The sequence below is a fragment of the Diadema antillarum genome, unplaced genomic scaffold, assembly GCF_040938485.1.
Source record: "Diadema antillarum isolate AM-2024a unplaced genomic scaffold, OU_Dant_1.0 scf00000071, whole genome shotgun sequence".
NCBI lineage: Eukaryota > Metazoa > Echinodermata > Echinoidea > Diadematoida > Diadematidae > Diadema > Diadema antillarum.
The window spans coordinates 12,105,279-12,123,099 of NW_027270960.1; the positions used below are offsets into that span (position 1 = coordinate 12,105,279).

Consider the following 17,821-nt stretch of genomic DNA (forward strand, 5'->3'; position numbering starts at 1 on the left):
AAACAAGTAATAAGCAAAGAAAGAGATCAAGGAGGAAAACACCGACACCTGTTACACCGAGAAACGGAAGGGCGTCTGCTTTGATCACCCTTTGATCGGGCGGCCTATATTTCATTTTAAAGGGATGGTATAGTTTTGGTTAAGATTGGACTTCAGATTTGAACTTTCTTGTGAGATGATGAGAAACCACTTGAGAAATATGAAAGAGCATGCAACTCTATAAAAGAGGAATTCCAAATTCATTCAATGAAAACTGCTTGTAAAATGGCTGAGGTACAGAACCAAGTAGTAATAATAAAGGTTGGGCCCAAACTTTTAAAAAGATCCTCGACAGCAGCTCTCTATAACAGAAGTGTATACTGCCTTACACAGCACCCCCAAATCTTTTTGTTTACATGGAGATCACCACTACAACAAAATAATTTAAGAATGTTTTCATTTAGGCCGGCTTGAAAACACTAATGTACAACACACAAATAGCAGGTCCAAGTACTGCTATTTAGGCCAGCCCAGCCGTGGATAGGGGAACCTAGTCAGAGGAAGGGTGGTGGTAGAACAGACAGACAGAGAGACAGACACAGACAGACAGACAGACAGACAGAGACAATACGAGACAAAACTCAAACCACCGTATCGTTAATCTTTATTCAGATGGGAAACTAAAAAGGCCATGGATTAGAGAAGGGGGGAAAGAGAGACACAGAAATGGGAAAAAAAAGAGAGAGAAAAAAATGAAGAGGTGTCGGAGGGATTGTGGTTGATCGGATCAGACCCTCTCCGCCATGTCATGTGACACCATCTCTCCCACTACAGTGAGAAGTCTGACATTATCACATTCAATTCACGGTTTGACTGGTGAATGAAACCATACACCAGCTTTCACACATACATGCATTAACTTTTATACAGACCTGAATAATGCAAGATGAAGGGGGGAGGAGGTATTTGGGTGTTGAGCTTGTTTGGCTCCAAATCTGAGGCACTTGTAAACATCCCTGTGTTAACAGTACCATTCCTCTTGATCAGGAACCCTGGTTTTCCCAGGTACTTTGGTTAAAGATTTGCAGCTAAGAAGAATGCATCAAATTTCCATTAAAGCTACCTTCCTGATCTTCCTATTCATTTTATATTTTTCCATTACTTTTCACACACTCAAACTATCCCATAAGCAAAGCAAGAATGAGTGAATCTATTAAGTCGATGGGTGGTTGTTTACAGTGTGAATGCATACCTATTGTGTGAACTGTCAATTCAATCTCCATTCAATCTACATCCTCTCAAGACACCAAACGTATGTCAATCTGTACTCTGATGTTTTGCTACCAAGTATAAAGTCACTTTGGATCTTGAGCCATAGTTATGACAGGACAAACAGGCAAAAGGAATGTACTGGTAGTACTAAAAAAGGTCAATCTTTGCTTTGTACCTAAACTGAGTGTCATTTATCTGTATACTTTCTTTAAAAAAATAAGAAGAAAAAAGGTCCATTTCAACAAATAAGTTGTATTAAAGAAGCTGTTGTTTTTACGAACGGCTGCACTACATCTCAGAAAATGAATACTGTATTATCTTCTATGTACACAAACACCAAAAAAGAAAAAAAGAAGAAGACACATTAAAACTAAATGAACACCATCCACCATTATAGTGCTGCTTTTCTCTGAGGAATAATGATCTGATTATCTCATCACATCTGAGTGAAGCAGTACCCGTATTTTCTTTACTTTAAAAGAATTACAGGTAGAATTGCCTTGATGCATTTCAAATGCAAATGAAATACTCAGAAAACCACCTCCCGGCTGGTGAGAAATGATGTCATTTAGTTTGATGTCTTACCACATCATCTGCCGCATCCTTGATGGCGCTGACACCTAGCACGACGACCAGAGGCAAGGCAGTGGTGATGGGGTTCAGGGAGGAGATCGCTGGGATCACCTGGACAATGACAGGGAGAGAAAGAACATCTCGTCTCCTCAGTAATGATGATTAGTTTTAATATCTGGTCATTAGTTTACCATGTCAATTGTATACCCACAGGGCTTGACAATCAAGTATCAGCAATGAGTATTAGTTATGGGTCCATCATTTGACATATGAAGTGAACAATAGAAGGGGAGAAAGTACACTCAATTATAATGATGGGTTTGGGTTCAAATAATTTGGTGAGATCAATGGGTGGCATAGAATTGCATATTTCACTGATAATACTTTGAAGATGTAGATTCACTACTAAATTTATTACTAAATGCATGGATGCTTTATGGATGTGTGGAAAGGTCAGTTAAGAGTGGGAGAGTTTATTCAATGTTCACACAGATTAACATACTGTAAAATAAGGAATGTTCGCGTGCATTTCAATTTCGCGAATTTCGCGAGAGCCAAGATTTGCAAAATTAAAATGCACATGAAAGTTCTTGTCTTCACTATACGCATTGAATGTTAGAGGCAACTCTAAAAACTCTAACTCGAAAAAGGCCGTCGGCTCTAATTCACAAAAATTTCATGCCGCGAAAATATTGCGTTTTATCAATATCAATTTGGAAGTACAGTGTACTGACAAGAAATTTGGGATTCAAAGTACTGTAAAAGTGGATATTTTCGCACGACTAATTTTTCGCGCTTGACTGGGTTAGAAGAGTTTCGTGTGTTTTTAATTCCGCTGAATCAAGACATCACGCACAGGAACATATGCCAAGCAAAAATATTCGCATGCTTTTATTTTCGCGCTAGTTTCTGGTTGCGCGAAATGCGCGAAAATTTCAACATCGCGAAAATTTCCACTTTTACAGTATCACTAGCATTATCTACACACATGAGTGTGGACATGGAATATGCTGACAATAAATTATGACCTCATCAGAGATACTGTAATGATTTATTGCTGGATAGAAATTCAAATATGTATGGATGGAATGTTGTGATAAGGTATGTATCTATGTGATATCCACTGTATGAACAAATCCTCCAAAGGAAAACAAGGTAATAAAAATAGATGCACACATTACATGTACAGACATGTATACATCCACATTAATCTCAAGCACTGTGTTTTATTTGTTGATGTCACACACATTGGATTTATAGAAATTCATGCATTTTATATTGTATCATATTCAATGTTTGCATCAATAACTAGCTTGACACTACATGATTTCTCAAATTAGATTTTGAAGGTCCACATGAAATGGTCTATGAAAGCATTATGTTCTGCATATATGTGTTGTCAAGTACTGTAAAACGAGAAATTTTCACGTGCATTTTAATTTCGCGAATTTCGCGAGCGCCAAAATTCGCGAAATTAAAATGCACGCGAAAGTTTTTGTCTACACTACATGCATTGAACACCAGTGGCAATTCGCGAAAATTTCATGCCGCGAAAAGGGCTGTCAGCTCCAATTCGCGAAAATTTAATGCCGCGAATATATCATGTTTTACAGTAATATAATGTTCTGTTAGGAAATGCCACAACAGATGCAGCTTTAGAAATGCCCATGGAAAAACAAATTGAGTCAGTTCTCCTAAAAGGTATAAGATCTTAAATGCAATTGATAAAGAACAATGTAACTACATTGTAATCAAAAGCTAAATTAGAATATATGTATTTTGGGAATCACCAATAACTAGCATAATCCTTTCCAACCCTGGCGCAAGGAAACACACTATCGCACTAAATGATTCCAAAATACACTGCACAGTAAGTCTGTGACGGGAGGTACAGTTTGTACAAAGAACCTACATGTACCTCCCTGGTTTGTGTGAATGCATGAGGCTGTACACACGTATAGATATAGATGTATGGTATAATTAATCAATACCAACATGCACACCACCACTATTCCCACAATACTCATGGCACCCCTCAATAAATGCATAATAACGAGACTAATTTGATGCCTTTGGTGATCAATATGACAAAATTGATTAATCCATATTCCTTTTATCACTGTGTAGATGAGTTCAATGTCAAGAATACACAACAAAAACATACAGTCAAATTTAACATTAAAACATTGCTTAATAATCACTGACCATAGGTAGTGTACACTTCATTTTCCTGATCTCAAACTAAACAAAGCATTACCATGGCAACATAGATGAAATTAGGGAAGAAATCTTGATTCAGTGTAAATTCTGTAATAATGTATGACATGTTTTAATGGCATCTATAGGAGAACACATAAAATGATTTGGTGTCACAACATTTCTATTATTTTCTTGAATGTGCGTTTTAGAATGTTATTTAAAAATGTTATTAAAAGAGTTATCACATTTGGTGCATACGTTGTATACATAGGTCAGTTGCATCACAAAGCATCCTATCATATAAAAATTTTGCAATAAAGCCTAGAATATAAGGAGATATCACTATTTTTCTCAATAAACCATAAGTATACATGGTTTAGTCTAGAAACAATTTTACTATGGTATAACTAGTATTGTTCACATTTTGTACATTCAACGATACTTAACATAGATTATGTTTATTAACATTTTCCACTGGTTATTTCTATCTGTAACTCACATTTTAGAACTATTTTGAAGCACTAAACCCGGGTTTTTGTTTCATCTGCAAATGGTTAATAATCCTTTAAATTAAATCATTTAAAGTGGCATAATATGCTGGGTTACTTGCTGTGAGATCCATACAAAACCATAGGATACCTGAATGAACCCTCACCTGTAGAATCAGGAGAACCAAAAAGTAGAAGTTAGCGATCCTCAAGAATTGCTCAAAGAGGTTGATGGGCAAGAAGGTGAGGACATTGTACTTGGAGGTCTTGATGTAGTTGTTCTGCAATGTAATGGAGAAAAAAAAAATCCAATGAAAACACATTGTTTCACATCAATACCTCATAACACTGCTTTAAATTGGATAATCAAATCGTAAGACAGCTACAATGTACAAGGGGGTAGAATAATAAAAGTTGGTGCATGAAACTCCCCATGGTGGCAACAATGTGGTATGACATTCTTATAAATCACAATAAAATCAAATTAGTCACAATGGAGACCTGATATTGAGTGCCAAGTTCTGAGAGGGAAACAAAAGTTTTTCCTGTTGACTGTAGTGATTGATCAATGCATATTACATCATACACATAATATACCATACCAACATCTATACTTCCTTCATATCTGATTATTAGATTTTTGCAAATTTTTTTTTTCTCATCTACCGTATCCATGTCTTCCTTTTTTTTTTTTTTTTTTTTTTTACCAGTCTAGCAATGTATACAATATGTGACCCTGCATCACAAAACCAACAAAAAGTCGCCAGACATGGATTTTTACTTATGGGCAGATTCTGAAAGAGCAGACTCTAAGCTTTAAAATGATGTATATAACTAAATTCTGATGGACTCCCCTAACCTACTTAAATACTGAAAAGAAAGCACACACTCTGGGAGAGTGTGAACTGAGGAAAGTGGCTCTAAAGTACAGGGTCTATTCAAGCGCTTAATTTTTCAACAAGCCGCACTATCTGTGCGATGAAAGGGACAAAACACAGGATATCAACCACTGGAGAAACAACAATGAAGGTTTATCAGATTAAGCTGAAATTAAGCATGTTCTATTAAGTTACACATTCTGTCCATGATTAATGCCAACTTTCAAAGCAGTAAAATTATCCTTTCAACAGTTATTAGACTTGAAAGTGAAGAGTGTACAAAGGATTTCAAGTAATGAAAGGGGGCCTCTAATACATATTGTACATACTCGATCATTCTACTCTCCCCCGAAAAGGGGTTGTAGAAAAACTGCTGAAAACACACTTTTCCATTCACGTTATGATCCCAAACTAAAGAATTATATCTAGAAAGGCAGCTCTTTCAGAAAATATGAAAAACACAAGATTGACTTAGTTGACCTATTTCACCTGTTTTGAGCCCTCACGTAAAATCAAGGGGTGCAACTTTTTGTTTGTTTTGTGATGTACGGTCACATATGGTAATAGAGAAATACAGCAAATTCAAAAGATACCCAGACAAATGTGGAATTAATTGCATTTTCACACAACATGCTCTGATCACTCTTTCAGTAGATATTGCCATTTATTTTTTAAGATTAAAATCTTAGCCATGTTACCATGAGGGAATATGCAGTGAATTACGCCAGTCGAAACAACTCAGCAGAATCAGAACTACAGTAATTAGCAGTCACCTGTAAATCTGAATATAATGTAGTCCCCTGAGAGAACACAGAATCTATACAGCTACAACCACTGCTGATTTGCCCATAAAACATTAATCTTCATGCAGATACCATAAGATTAAATTCCGAGGTTGCATCGAACTCACTGCATTCACAGGATGAAAACATACGTCACATACTTTCTAAAATGTGAAATATGACAATTTCAGGTCTGCCCAGATTATCAGTCAACAAAAATCATGGTACCCTGGCTAGATATTGGATACCTCAGTAATGACAATGACATTGGGAAACACTTTGCACACACCAATAAACATATCATTTTTTATGTTTTGCGGTAAAAGCATTTATTGGGGCATTAAATCAAATTCATCTGCGGATAGCACTGCAATCAAAACAGACAATGCCAAATTTCGGCCAAATTACAAAATAATGAAAACTGATAGTTGAATTCTATCTAGGTTTTCTTAATGTTCATGGGAATTACCAGTTGCGTTATGACAAAAATCATCAAAATTTTGAGATTACAAATACGACAAGCATTAATAAAGTGAAGAAACGAGTCCGCCACAGGAGTTCTAATTTTAAAGCCTAAACATTTTGGAACTCTTTAAAAAAAAAAGAAATCAGTTTTGAAAATCTCAATCACACAAAATATACACACACACATACAATAATCATCGCAAGAATTCATCACCGACAATGAAGCGTGTATAAGAACATAGAGTTTTGACATGAACATTGTTCTGGTACTAAAATTCTGGCAAATCATTTCTGATATGACTCACTATGCTTTCTCAATCATAAACAATTACCCAATTACAGTAGACCAAACTGTTGTTGATACTTCGCATTGTTTGTTTATAAGAACTTACTAAAGTTTTACAAGATAATTCACAATATGGTGTATACCAATAGAGTAAACATACAGCTGTAGTACCACCCAACAGGAAACTTCACACAGAATTTGAACAGAGAGAGAAAAAAGCAAGTTAGAAATCCTGTCACCAACTTACATATATTTGTATGCACCATTTGACATAATTCACTTTATGTCAATTGTTGCACGTATCACAAAATATGACTCATCATATTTTTTGACCACCATTACGATCTGTCACAGTCATCACCATCATGCTTTATAAATCAACTGTTGTATGTTGGATGACACAAACATTCCTGACCTTTGCCACTTATATGTACAACAGATTCTTGAATTCAATTTTTCAAAGCTTGGCTGCCTGATGGATTATTCAAAAATGGAAAATGCATATTGTGAGATTTCAGATATTAAAAAAAATTGATTTCAAAAACTACTCTTACTATTTCTCTTTTTAAATATAAAAAATTAACATGCTGAATTCATATCATTGAAAAAAAAGGAAAAAAAAAAACCAGTCGCCTGCTGAGGGTTTATGAATGATGGATGCCACATGATGGATCAAAAAGCAATCAAATCAGCTCCCTTGAGCCTTCAGCAACTGTGAAGTAAAATATGTGTGTGTGTGCGGATTGCATGTAGATTGCCACTCGGCCAGTTTAAGGGAAAATATGTTCACAGGATGAATGATGAATTTCAAGCTCAATCACACATTCATCATTCAAAACTCATCAATACTTTTTCTCTTTATCAGGCAAAATATTTGATCCACCGACAGGCGCTTTTCTGTAAATTCAACCCAACATCACATTCAGTCTGATACGAGCTTTTATATCAATTGGTCTTTTCCCCTGCCATGTTTTATGGCCTACATCCAACTTGTCCCTTTAAATGATCTAATCCTTTTAAGCCTCTGTGTAGGAGGAAATTTGATAATGGTATTATTGTCATGACAACATGACCTGTTAAACCACCAAGGTTCATCTAAAGGCAGCATACTGTGTAAGGGAAATCCTGTTCTGTGGGTTTCCAAGTTATCCTGAAAATTTCAATCATAGTTTGGTGTGTGGTTTTTCTTTTCTTTCCTTCATTTTCTTTAAATCTTCAAAAAAAAAAAACACCCAACAACAACAACTACAAACAAACAGGGCATTGGACACAGGAACAGTTACTGACTGTCTCTACCTCTCTCTCTCCCTCTCCTCTCCTCCACAGATAGCAGATTATGATTTCATTTTAGTATCAGGTAGTGGAAGGTTCATTCTGGACAGAGTTCACTGGTACAAGACATCATATCCTGGATGCACATTTTACTCACAATACTCCAGTAGTTAGTTTCATGTTGATTGATGAGTGATGATTACACACAAGTCAAGACTGTCACTCTAACACAAAAAGTCTGAAAAGGTCAAAACTGACATTTCAACATCTTTTCTTCTTTTATCACATCCTCACTTTAATAATCATTCTCTCTTTCGCTATAGGAACTCACTTTTCTCTTTTTCTCTCTTGCTCTCTTACTGATGGAGGCATGGAAAGGCAATACATCTATCTATTCTGGGAACTACTGAAGTAACAAGTCATTTCAAATCAATCTTCTGATTCTGCTTTTAGAGCCACAAACACACACACACACACACACACACACACACACACACACACACACACACATAATTCAATAAAATAAAATTCAATGAAATAAAATCAAATAAGGTAAAAAACAAGTCATTTCAAACCAATCTTCTGATTCTGCACACACACACACACACACACACACACACACACACACACACACACAAATAATTCAATGAAATAAAATCAAATAATGTAAGAAGGGGTCTTATACATGCAAGCCACACTGCTGGTATCCATGGCAACAATCCTTTCCTCTCCCTCTCTCTCCCTCAGTTCTCTTTGTCTTCTCCCTGACAACCAATAGCCCCACCCACCATGATCAGAAGTAAATTTAATAACGTATTTGTGTGGTATAATGAACCTTATGTTATGCATGTCTTTATTGTTAATTTGATTAGATTGATTTGTTAACTGTTGTATTGTTTTTGTTGATGTTGTAACACTGTATTCATGGCCTCTCTGATAAACAGCCTTACCTAGCTGACTGAGCATACCTTATCCCGTAATCAAATAAAATAAAACAAACAAACAAGCTGTTATCATGCAGTTTCATTTGATTGCACAATTCAACCATGTATAGATCTTACAAGATGAAAAATTCCACAAATTGGCTATTAAAATAGAGTTTGAGGCAGTTTAACCCACTAATCATATGTCTGTGCTACAGGTGTGCTTTATACTCATACTGTCTCTTGCCTATCGTCTGGAGTAGAGACAGCTTGACTGATGAGGCCCTCGCTTGGCGAGCTTTGAACATTGGCTCACCATTGATTGGTATTGACGGCGAGTGTCATGATTACTTTCATGCTTCAGAGTACCACAACTTGTATGATGGGTAAGCCTCGTGGCTGGATCCAGTGGTTGCCTGAAGGGTAATCCATACTTTATAAATAAATACCACATTTCTCTCCCAGACGCTCTATCTATACAAAGTGACTGTCTCATCACATAACGATGAACAGGAAACCAAATGCTCTTTGAAGCATGTCGGTCTCTTTGTGCACTGGCATCTCTGAAGGAATCTTATCCTGGTTTTGTACAGCTCACATTTTATGATCCTCTTCACTTAGATATGAAAACTTATGACACATTATGCCATCCATACAAAGAAAGCAAAAATCAATGAAACTGGCACGTTTTGTAGTGTTTTCTAGTGCCCTGACATTTTTACATAAAATTTAGAGGCCACTTTGCACAGACACTGAAAACCGTCTCTCCCTTTTAATCAAAGTGAAATGTTTCCATATGGATCACAAATTGCCGGGTAACTTTTACTGGCGGTTCATGGTTGATGTCTCTGGGCACTGGTAAGAAATAACTACAATTGTATGTTTACTGATATTTGCACCATACACCAAAGGTCTTGCCATGAATTATCATTTGTTTACAGCAAGAAATGTGATAACAATGGATCTCAACAGATATAATGCAGTCTTCTCTGCAAAGAAATATACTCGGCCCCAAGTGCTGTAAGAATATTTTAGCCAAGAAACCCCCCCCCCCCAAAATCCTGTTCATCGTTGAATGATGACATGCAGTTTTATCTAAACTTCTGAGACATGTTTGCTGATGACCACTTTCACTATGAACAGATGATCTCTTGTGGACATGTTAAGCCGGAGATACGTGAATGCCAACTTTGTAAACAGCGCTGCAATATTCTGAGAACTGAAAAGGCATTTTTTTGGTGAAACCCCTTTTTTCGCAAAAGACTTGGGTTGTAATACAATTTGGGAAAAACCTGTATCTGGGCAATTACCCCCCAGAGGGCAATTCCTCCCCCCTCCCCCAAAATATGCTGGTTGGTGGTAAGGTTAGAGTAAAGATTAGGGTTAGGTTTAGGGTTAGGAGTAGGGGTTAGGGTTAGGATTAGGTTCAAGATTAGGATTAGGATTAGGGCCAGGGGAAGGGGAAGGGTCTGGGGTAATTGCCAAGGGGGTAATTGCCCTAGACCAAGGAAAAACACAATTTTTAAGAAACCTGCAGTATTTTAGAGAAAAAACATATAAAAAAGTGCAAAAAAAAGTAGCAGATGGCATCTCTGGGGGACCTACATTGTAAAGGTTTTAAAAATATGAAAAGTTTGACATCTTCCTGGAGTGTCAGGGGTCATTCACAGGCAGAATCTGACTCTAAGACAGCTGGCTTCTACTGCTGAGTCTGGGCTTTTTTTTTTCTGCACCATCACACTTCATTCATGCAAACCATATTTTTTGAACTCACCGTACTTGCTGAGTAAGATCACTGTTAGACAAATATTGGATCAGAATCATGATAATAATGCAAACCAGTTCCTCCTTTCTCTCTCTCTCATTTTGCTTCCCTTTCCCATCTACTGAACTTATCTAAACATTTTTCATTCCTTCCTCCTTCTCCTTATTCTTGTTGTTCATCTTCTTTTCTTCTTCTCATGCAAACCATATTTTTTGAACTCACCGCACTTGCGGAGTAAGATCACTGTTAGACAAATATTGGATCAGAATCATGATAATAATGCAAACCAGTTCCTCCTTTCTCTCTCTCTCATTTTGCTTCCCTTTCCCATCTACTGAACTTATCTAAACATTTTTCATTCCTTCCCCCTCCTCCTTATTCTTGTTGTTCATCTTCTTTTCTTCTTCTCATGCAAACCATATTTTTTGAACTCACCGCACTTGCTGAGTAAGATCACTGTTAGACAAATATTGGATCAGAATCATGATAATAATGCAAACCAGTTCCTCCTTTCTCTCTCTCTCATTTTGCTTCCCTTTCCCATCTACTGAACTTATCTAAACATTTTTCATTCCTTCCTCCTTCTCCTTATTCTTGTTGTTCATCTTCTTTTCTTCTTCTCATGCAAACCATATTTTTTGAACTCACCGCACTTGCGGAGTAAGATCACTGTTAGACAAATATTGGATCAGAATCATGATAATAATGCAAACCAGTTCCTCCTTTCTCTCTCTCTCATTTTGCTTCCCTTTCCCATCTACTGAACTTATCTAAACATTTTTCATTCCTTCCCCCTCCTCCTTATTCTTGTTGTTCATCTTCTTTTCTTCTTCTCATGCAAACCATATTTTTTGAACTCACCGCACTTGCTGAGTAAGATCACTGTTAGACAAATATTGGATCAGAATCATGATAATAATGCAAACCAGTTCCTCCTTTCTCTCTCTCTCATTTTGCTTCCCTTTCCCATCTACTGAACTGATCTTTCATATTTTTCACTCCTTCCTCCTCCTCTTCCTTATTCTTGTTGTTCATCTTCTTTTCTTCTTCTACTTCCTCTTCCTCTATTGCTTCCCCCTCCTTTTTTTATTTTCTTCTTCTTTTGCTTCCTCAGTAAAAATATCCTCAGCATTTATTTTTCATGGTAACTGAGATATTTGAGCCCTGACTTCAATATTCACAATTTTGTAGTTTATGTAATACTCTTCCAAACTAATTAGTCTGTTCGTAAAATTGGTGACGAGATTCATCTCACACCTCAAATAAAGTCAGCCTAGCTTCCTATTACTCTCTTCTAGCATAATGAGAACAATTTCCATAAAACTGCCAAAAAACAACAACCCAGCAACAAACAAACAAACAAACAAACAAACAAAACAAAAAAGAGAGCATGTTTCCCACAACTTCTGTTCAGATGCCGGAACAGATGAAACGAAGGGACGAGAAACACATGAGTATTGGAATAGGTGACATTGCCTTGGGACTTGATATATGTGCAATATGACATTTCAATATTCCATCACTTCATTCCATCATGCAGTCCATGGAAGCTAATTAAATTCTCTTGTTCTGCTATGCAGGGAAAAGGACGTATCATCAGATGAGAACCAAAAGGGTGCTATCACCTTCTAGGATTTGATTGTACTTATAAATATCTAACAATCAATTTCCATGAACTAAAAAGTTTATTTGATCACTCACGTAGGTGAGTGAATTTATAAGTGTTGTTCCAAATAATGGGTAAAATAGCACCCTTATGGTTTTGATTTTCAACATTTTACTGAAAATGAAAATAATTTAAATTGACACCAAAATGTAGCAGAGATCAATCCTTACAACATGATACCAATAATTCGATAACAAAAAGAAAATCCGATAATGCCCTTCTTGTTCTCAGCCGATGATATATTGAGGCAAACAAATGGGAGAGGGAACCCTTCAGAAAGATTAAAGATAATATGAAGTTTTGGTACCTTTACAAAGTTTCCCTGAGATTGCCTTGTCTTAGTTTGTGTTTCAGGTTAAAGTACCTTTCATATAACCAACACAGTGAGACTTACTCGCCCCAAAGTGCTCTCATATCTTAGTAATCATGCAATAATGGTTTCGGATATTATCGACGCTGTACAACGTCAATAAATACTAACGGCTCGTTCGAATCGTTCGAATCTTTATATAGCTCCCTCAACGATCATTCTGCGTGTAACTCGTGAGAACCGGATCGCCAGCACAGAACTTGTGTAGAGTTCTGTGACCGCCAGTTATCCCGGCAGTGCCGCAGCGCTAACACTCCTCTGAAGCTGTTTGTGCGATGCGGTAATGCGTGCATGCATGCGAGCGGTATGTACAGTGCCGACAATGCGTGATCACAGATTATGGTACATGAGGCGAGGATGTACGACTAGGACTAGTAGTATGGTACACGAAGACGGGTTTGACATAGAACAGCCATTGCAGGAGGGAAACAAAAACAAATACGAAGACCATAAACAGTGGTCAATCCTGCCGGAGGGGAAAAAAAGACGAGTATAGCTGCGGCAACTTTGAGGCGATCAGATATGCATCAGTATACTTTGTATACTACTAGGCGCTGCGTTTTACTCACCACCGGCCACCCTGGTTAGATCGAGGCTCGTTATGCAGCGAAGCACGGATTATACATACAGATTGTACGCGCACACAACTTGACAACACTGCGGTGGTGAGAAGTGACTTGCTGTGCTGCCAAATAAGACAGTAGTTCCTACATGATATTTTAATGTAGTTAGATATTTTTAATATTGTCTGAATTCATATGTTGGTAAACTCTCGTGATTTTAGAGGCTCCACCACAGTGCTAGACTATCACGCGGACTTGCTATGAGATAGATGACATCTACCTTGTAAGCAGCCTTAGCATGCCCTGTTCAGCAGTCGATCGTTTTACCAGGGAGGTGGTTTACCGGGGAGACGGGAACTTTCTATTCATTCAGTACTGTACATGAAGGAAGACATTACCTCAACCAGCTCCCAGCCCGACCAGATGCATGCATGAATGCAATACCCGCTCGCGCTGGTTTACGTTTGGAACAGCAACACACACACACACACACACACACACTCACATACACACACTCACATACACACACAGTACACACACACACACACACATACTCACAAGCACACTGACACCAGGGAGTGTTCCAGTCCACCTGTCTTGACACGGGTACAGAAATAGATCGAACGTTTATTGACCTTGAGTCGGGTCAGACTCACAAAAAAAGAGGAAGAAGAAACCACGCCAGAGATGGAGTGATCAGATTGCAGGGAGAGAGAGAGAGGAAGAGGGAAAGACACATTTTCACAAACCTGCCTCGTTATGACGCAATCGTGGAGAACAGTGCCAGTAGCTCCATGATACAGTCGAGGATGGAATCAGAGCTTGAAGCTCCTTGATGGAATAAAGCCCATCCCATACTCACGACTATAGGACTGACAGAGTTTGGATCCTGAACAAGTCACAGCAGCTTCAGCATAAACGAGTTGTTTTTTGTTTTGTTTTGTTTTTTCAAATCCAAAGTCGGTCAGTCATAGTCGTGAGTCGTATTCCAATAGTGTGCGGCGGGCTTAGGATATGTAGGTCACTCTTTGGCCTTTAGTTCGGCCTGCACTAATTCATTCATTTATTTATTTCATTTTATTTTTTTTTTGTATTTCAAAGTTACGTTGGTGTTTTCATTATGCAGATGGTGCATTATAGTAGGCCTATGATAAGTGGCCTATTGGCCCCAAAACATGATTTTAGACTGAAAATAATCCGAGTTACGTGTTTGTTTTTTTATTTTTTATTTTTACATACAGATTATATTCAGATTGACAGTGTAAATCATTAATCGATTGATTTTCAAGGAAAATGGACTTACCGGATTATTTTTTTCTTTCGAACACGCTCTTCTTCCTTCAGAGAAACACAAAACCTCCACATTCAACTCCAAAGGGAGGAAAATCAAGCTGCGCATACCGAGGTTGAGGTAACATAAGTAAATCCAAGTTCTGTGAGTTTCAGAGGAATATCGCAAGATCTTGTGGGTGGTATACTAGTACTTTAGTAAGCTTCAGTTTGATTGTAGTTATGAACTACCTATTTACGACGCCAGTGTAGCCACGGGTATGAGCATGTCGCTGTAATAATATTGTGCGACACAACAGAAGCCTGCAACATTGTGTGCGACATCCTCGAGAATTGGCGACATGCATGTTCTAACTATATAAGTGTTATCAAATTTGTGAAAAACACGTGTAAAACTTGTGGGACGACAAACTCATATGTTGGCTGAACTCTATTTCATTTTTTTTTTAAAGAATATTTTATTCTCCATCAATGGTATTTCGTTTATGCATCGATACAAGGTACTCCATCATCTCTTTATTGTTTTAGGGGGTTTCGTGTTGACAAAGTCGAGTATTTGGCTGCAAAAATTGCGGTGAGCTACCTGTGGTGTATGGCTGGTGCGTGTTCCACGTGTTTATAGGGCATAGTGAAAATTCAAGGAAAAAAAAACCTACAACCCAAACGAATTGAAACAGAACGCGCAGTGGTACGGGGAAAAGACACTGCGTGCGAACATCTTCATTAAAAAAAAATAAAAAAAAATAAAAATAAAAAAATGTCGCTACGGCGACAGGTGTATGCCTCCGCAATAATGCAGGTCTATAGTACAATGTCTTGACCATGTGTGATGACAGTTTCACACAATTGGCAAGATATTAAAATGACAGGTTTGCCACAAATGTGCTGAATGTTCACTTTCCTAGAACTATCAATTGGATGAATGATTAAAACGTCAGAGTGCAGGTATTTGGGGGAACTGATGATTTTTACCGGACTTTTGACCCTTTTATAAGTTTATGCATTGAGTAATTTTCAAGGTATTGAGAAAAAATATAAATTCAGTATCAAATGGTAAAATATTATTATCTAAACCTGGCCTTTGACCTTTGACCTCACAGTTCCAAAGAGAATCACTGTTAGGTAGAACATGCATAAATATGTAAGTTTCATGATAATACCTTGAGTTACTTTTGAGATATGGAGGAAGAAGTGCAATTTAGCACTTTCACTTGACCTTTGACCTTTTGGCACGAAACTTCCCGCAGAATATATATTGGGTTATACATGCATACATCAAGTTAAAAAAATCCTCCAGGCATTGCATGAATATAAGAAAAGTAGTGATATTTTGAGGAGTTGACCTTGAACTTTGACCCCTGACCTTTGACCCATGATCCCCAACTTCCCTAGATAATCACTGCCCATCGGTTCATATATATACTAAGTTCCATGAAGATACCTTGAACCATTTGCGAGATATGGAGAAAAACATGAAATTTCAACCTTTTTTCACAAAATAACCTGTGACCTTTGACCTTTGACCCCATGACCCTAAAATCCAAACAAAGTATTATCCCCCAGGATATACCCTCATACCAAGTTTGATGCAAAACCACCTCACGGTTCTTGAGATATTGACAAAAACAAAACGGGACGGACGTACGGACGGACGAACGCCCCGAAAACAATGCCTCCGGCCACTTCGTTGGCGGAGAAAAGAGCAAAATCCCACGATAGCAAGGTGCCACAGACTTGGCAAAGAGGGGGGGGGGAGGGGGAGGGGGAGGGGGAGGGGGGAGGGCGGGGGGGTAAACCACAAATCCGCGCGGTTGCGCATTCCTGCTGAGGTCATAAACAGTCTGGGGCCTGCGGGAATGAAAAGGATGTTTCGAAGCGAGCTCAAGTCGAAGACTCCGGGGAAGACCACTGGCAGGATTGCAATCGTTACCTGATTCTACATTTCTTTCAATCAATTGACGTAAAATAATGTCATTTTTTCTATTTTCTTTATATCTTTCCTGAAATATATCCCACTGCCCTCCAAAGGGGGAAGATTCTCTATCATTATTCTTTCTTTTCTGACGGTGACTCAGAGGTGCTTGATTATAAAAAGGGAAAATCATGTTACTGTTCGTCACTCTGCAAGTTCGTTGTTCTGAGAGAGAAACACTTTCGTTATTTTTATGGTTCCTTGATTCGAACACGGGTGTTCGTTCATCCTGAAACGAAATAAATTTCGTACCACGTATAGGACCTAATTCGTTTTCAGAATAAAAATGTTCGGATTATAACTAACGCCTTCATATTCGGAGCAACAAATGGATCTGGAACAGGAATTTGGGGACCCGGATTGACGAACCTTATACATGACGTGTACTTATCCCCCAAAGTAATGGATACCGTGCAAAGAAATTAACGATGTCAAAAAGGGAGATTAGTTTCCCGCCAATTCCCCCTTCCGTCAATACTAAGGCTCCTACTTCGGAAGTATAGGTCTGTCTCTCGTTGCTCGATAAAGAAAAAGAAAAAGAAATGAACAACGTCAAAATAAACAAGAACAGAATAAACGCATGTTCGCCTATCGTGGGGCATCTATGCAATACTGTTACCTTGGATGATATCCTCACCCTCACCATCGTGTAATTCCTATATAAGAAAGCAATTAATAATTATGTTTTGCACTGGATGTTATGAAAATGTATGTGATCTGGTATCCCGACGTAATGTAAATGATTATGTTACATGAAGAGGGCTGTTCGTGGGTGGTATTCGAATACTGTTTTGTATAATTATGATTTCGTTATGTGTAGATTATGTGCGTATAATAAGAGTTTCATTTTAAATGGAGTTTCAATCAATTTTATTATTCATGTCAAATTGGATTCCTCGGAAGACCATTACGACCATGAATGCCGAGTTGCGAGCAGGGCAATCCATACGTTTACCTTTGGTTATAATACCATGTTATTATAGTTGAAATGTATCATTGTTACCTTGGGACTTTACGGTGAATCATTTATTAACAGACAATCAAATATCTCCCACTGCCCAAGGGGAAACATATCAAA

The 17,821-nt window shown here is 37.8% G+C and overlaps 1 protein-coding gene across 1 annotated transcript in view; it reads right to left on the reverse strand.

Moving 5' to 3' along the window:
• The window catches only part of LOC139717045 (probable phospholipid-transporting ATPase IM), a 94,148-nt gene that overhangs the window by 34,768 nt on the left and 41,559 nt on the right, over nucleotides 1-17,821 (reverse strand). The window contains exons 4-5 of the mRNA XM_071628557.1: nucleotides 4,679-4,792; nucleotides 1,837-1,935 (exon numbers count right to left, since the gene is read on the reverse strand). Of these exons, the coding sequence (XP_071484658.1) occupies nucleotides 1,837-1,935; nucleotides 4,679-4,792 (213 nt within the window). The remainder of the gene's footprint in view (nucleotides 1-1,836; nucleotides 1,936-4,678; nucleotides 4,793-17,821) is intronic.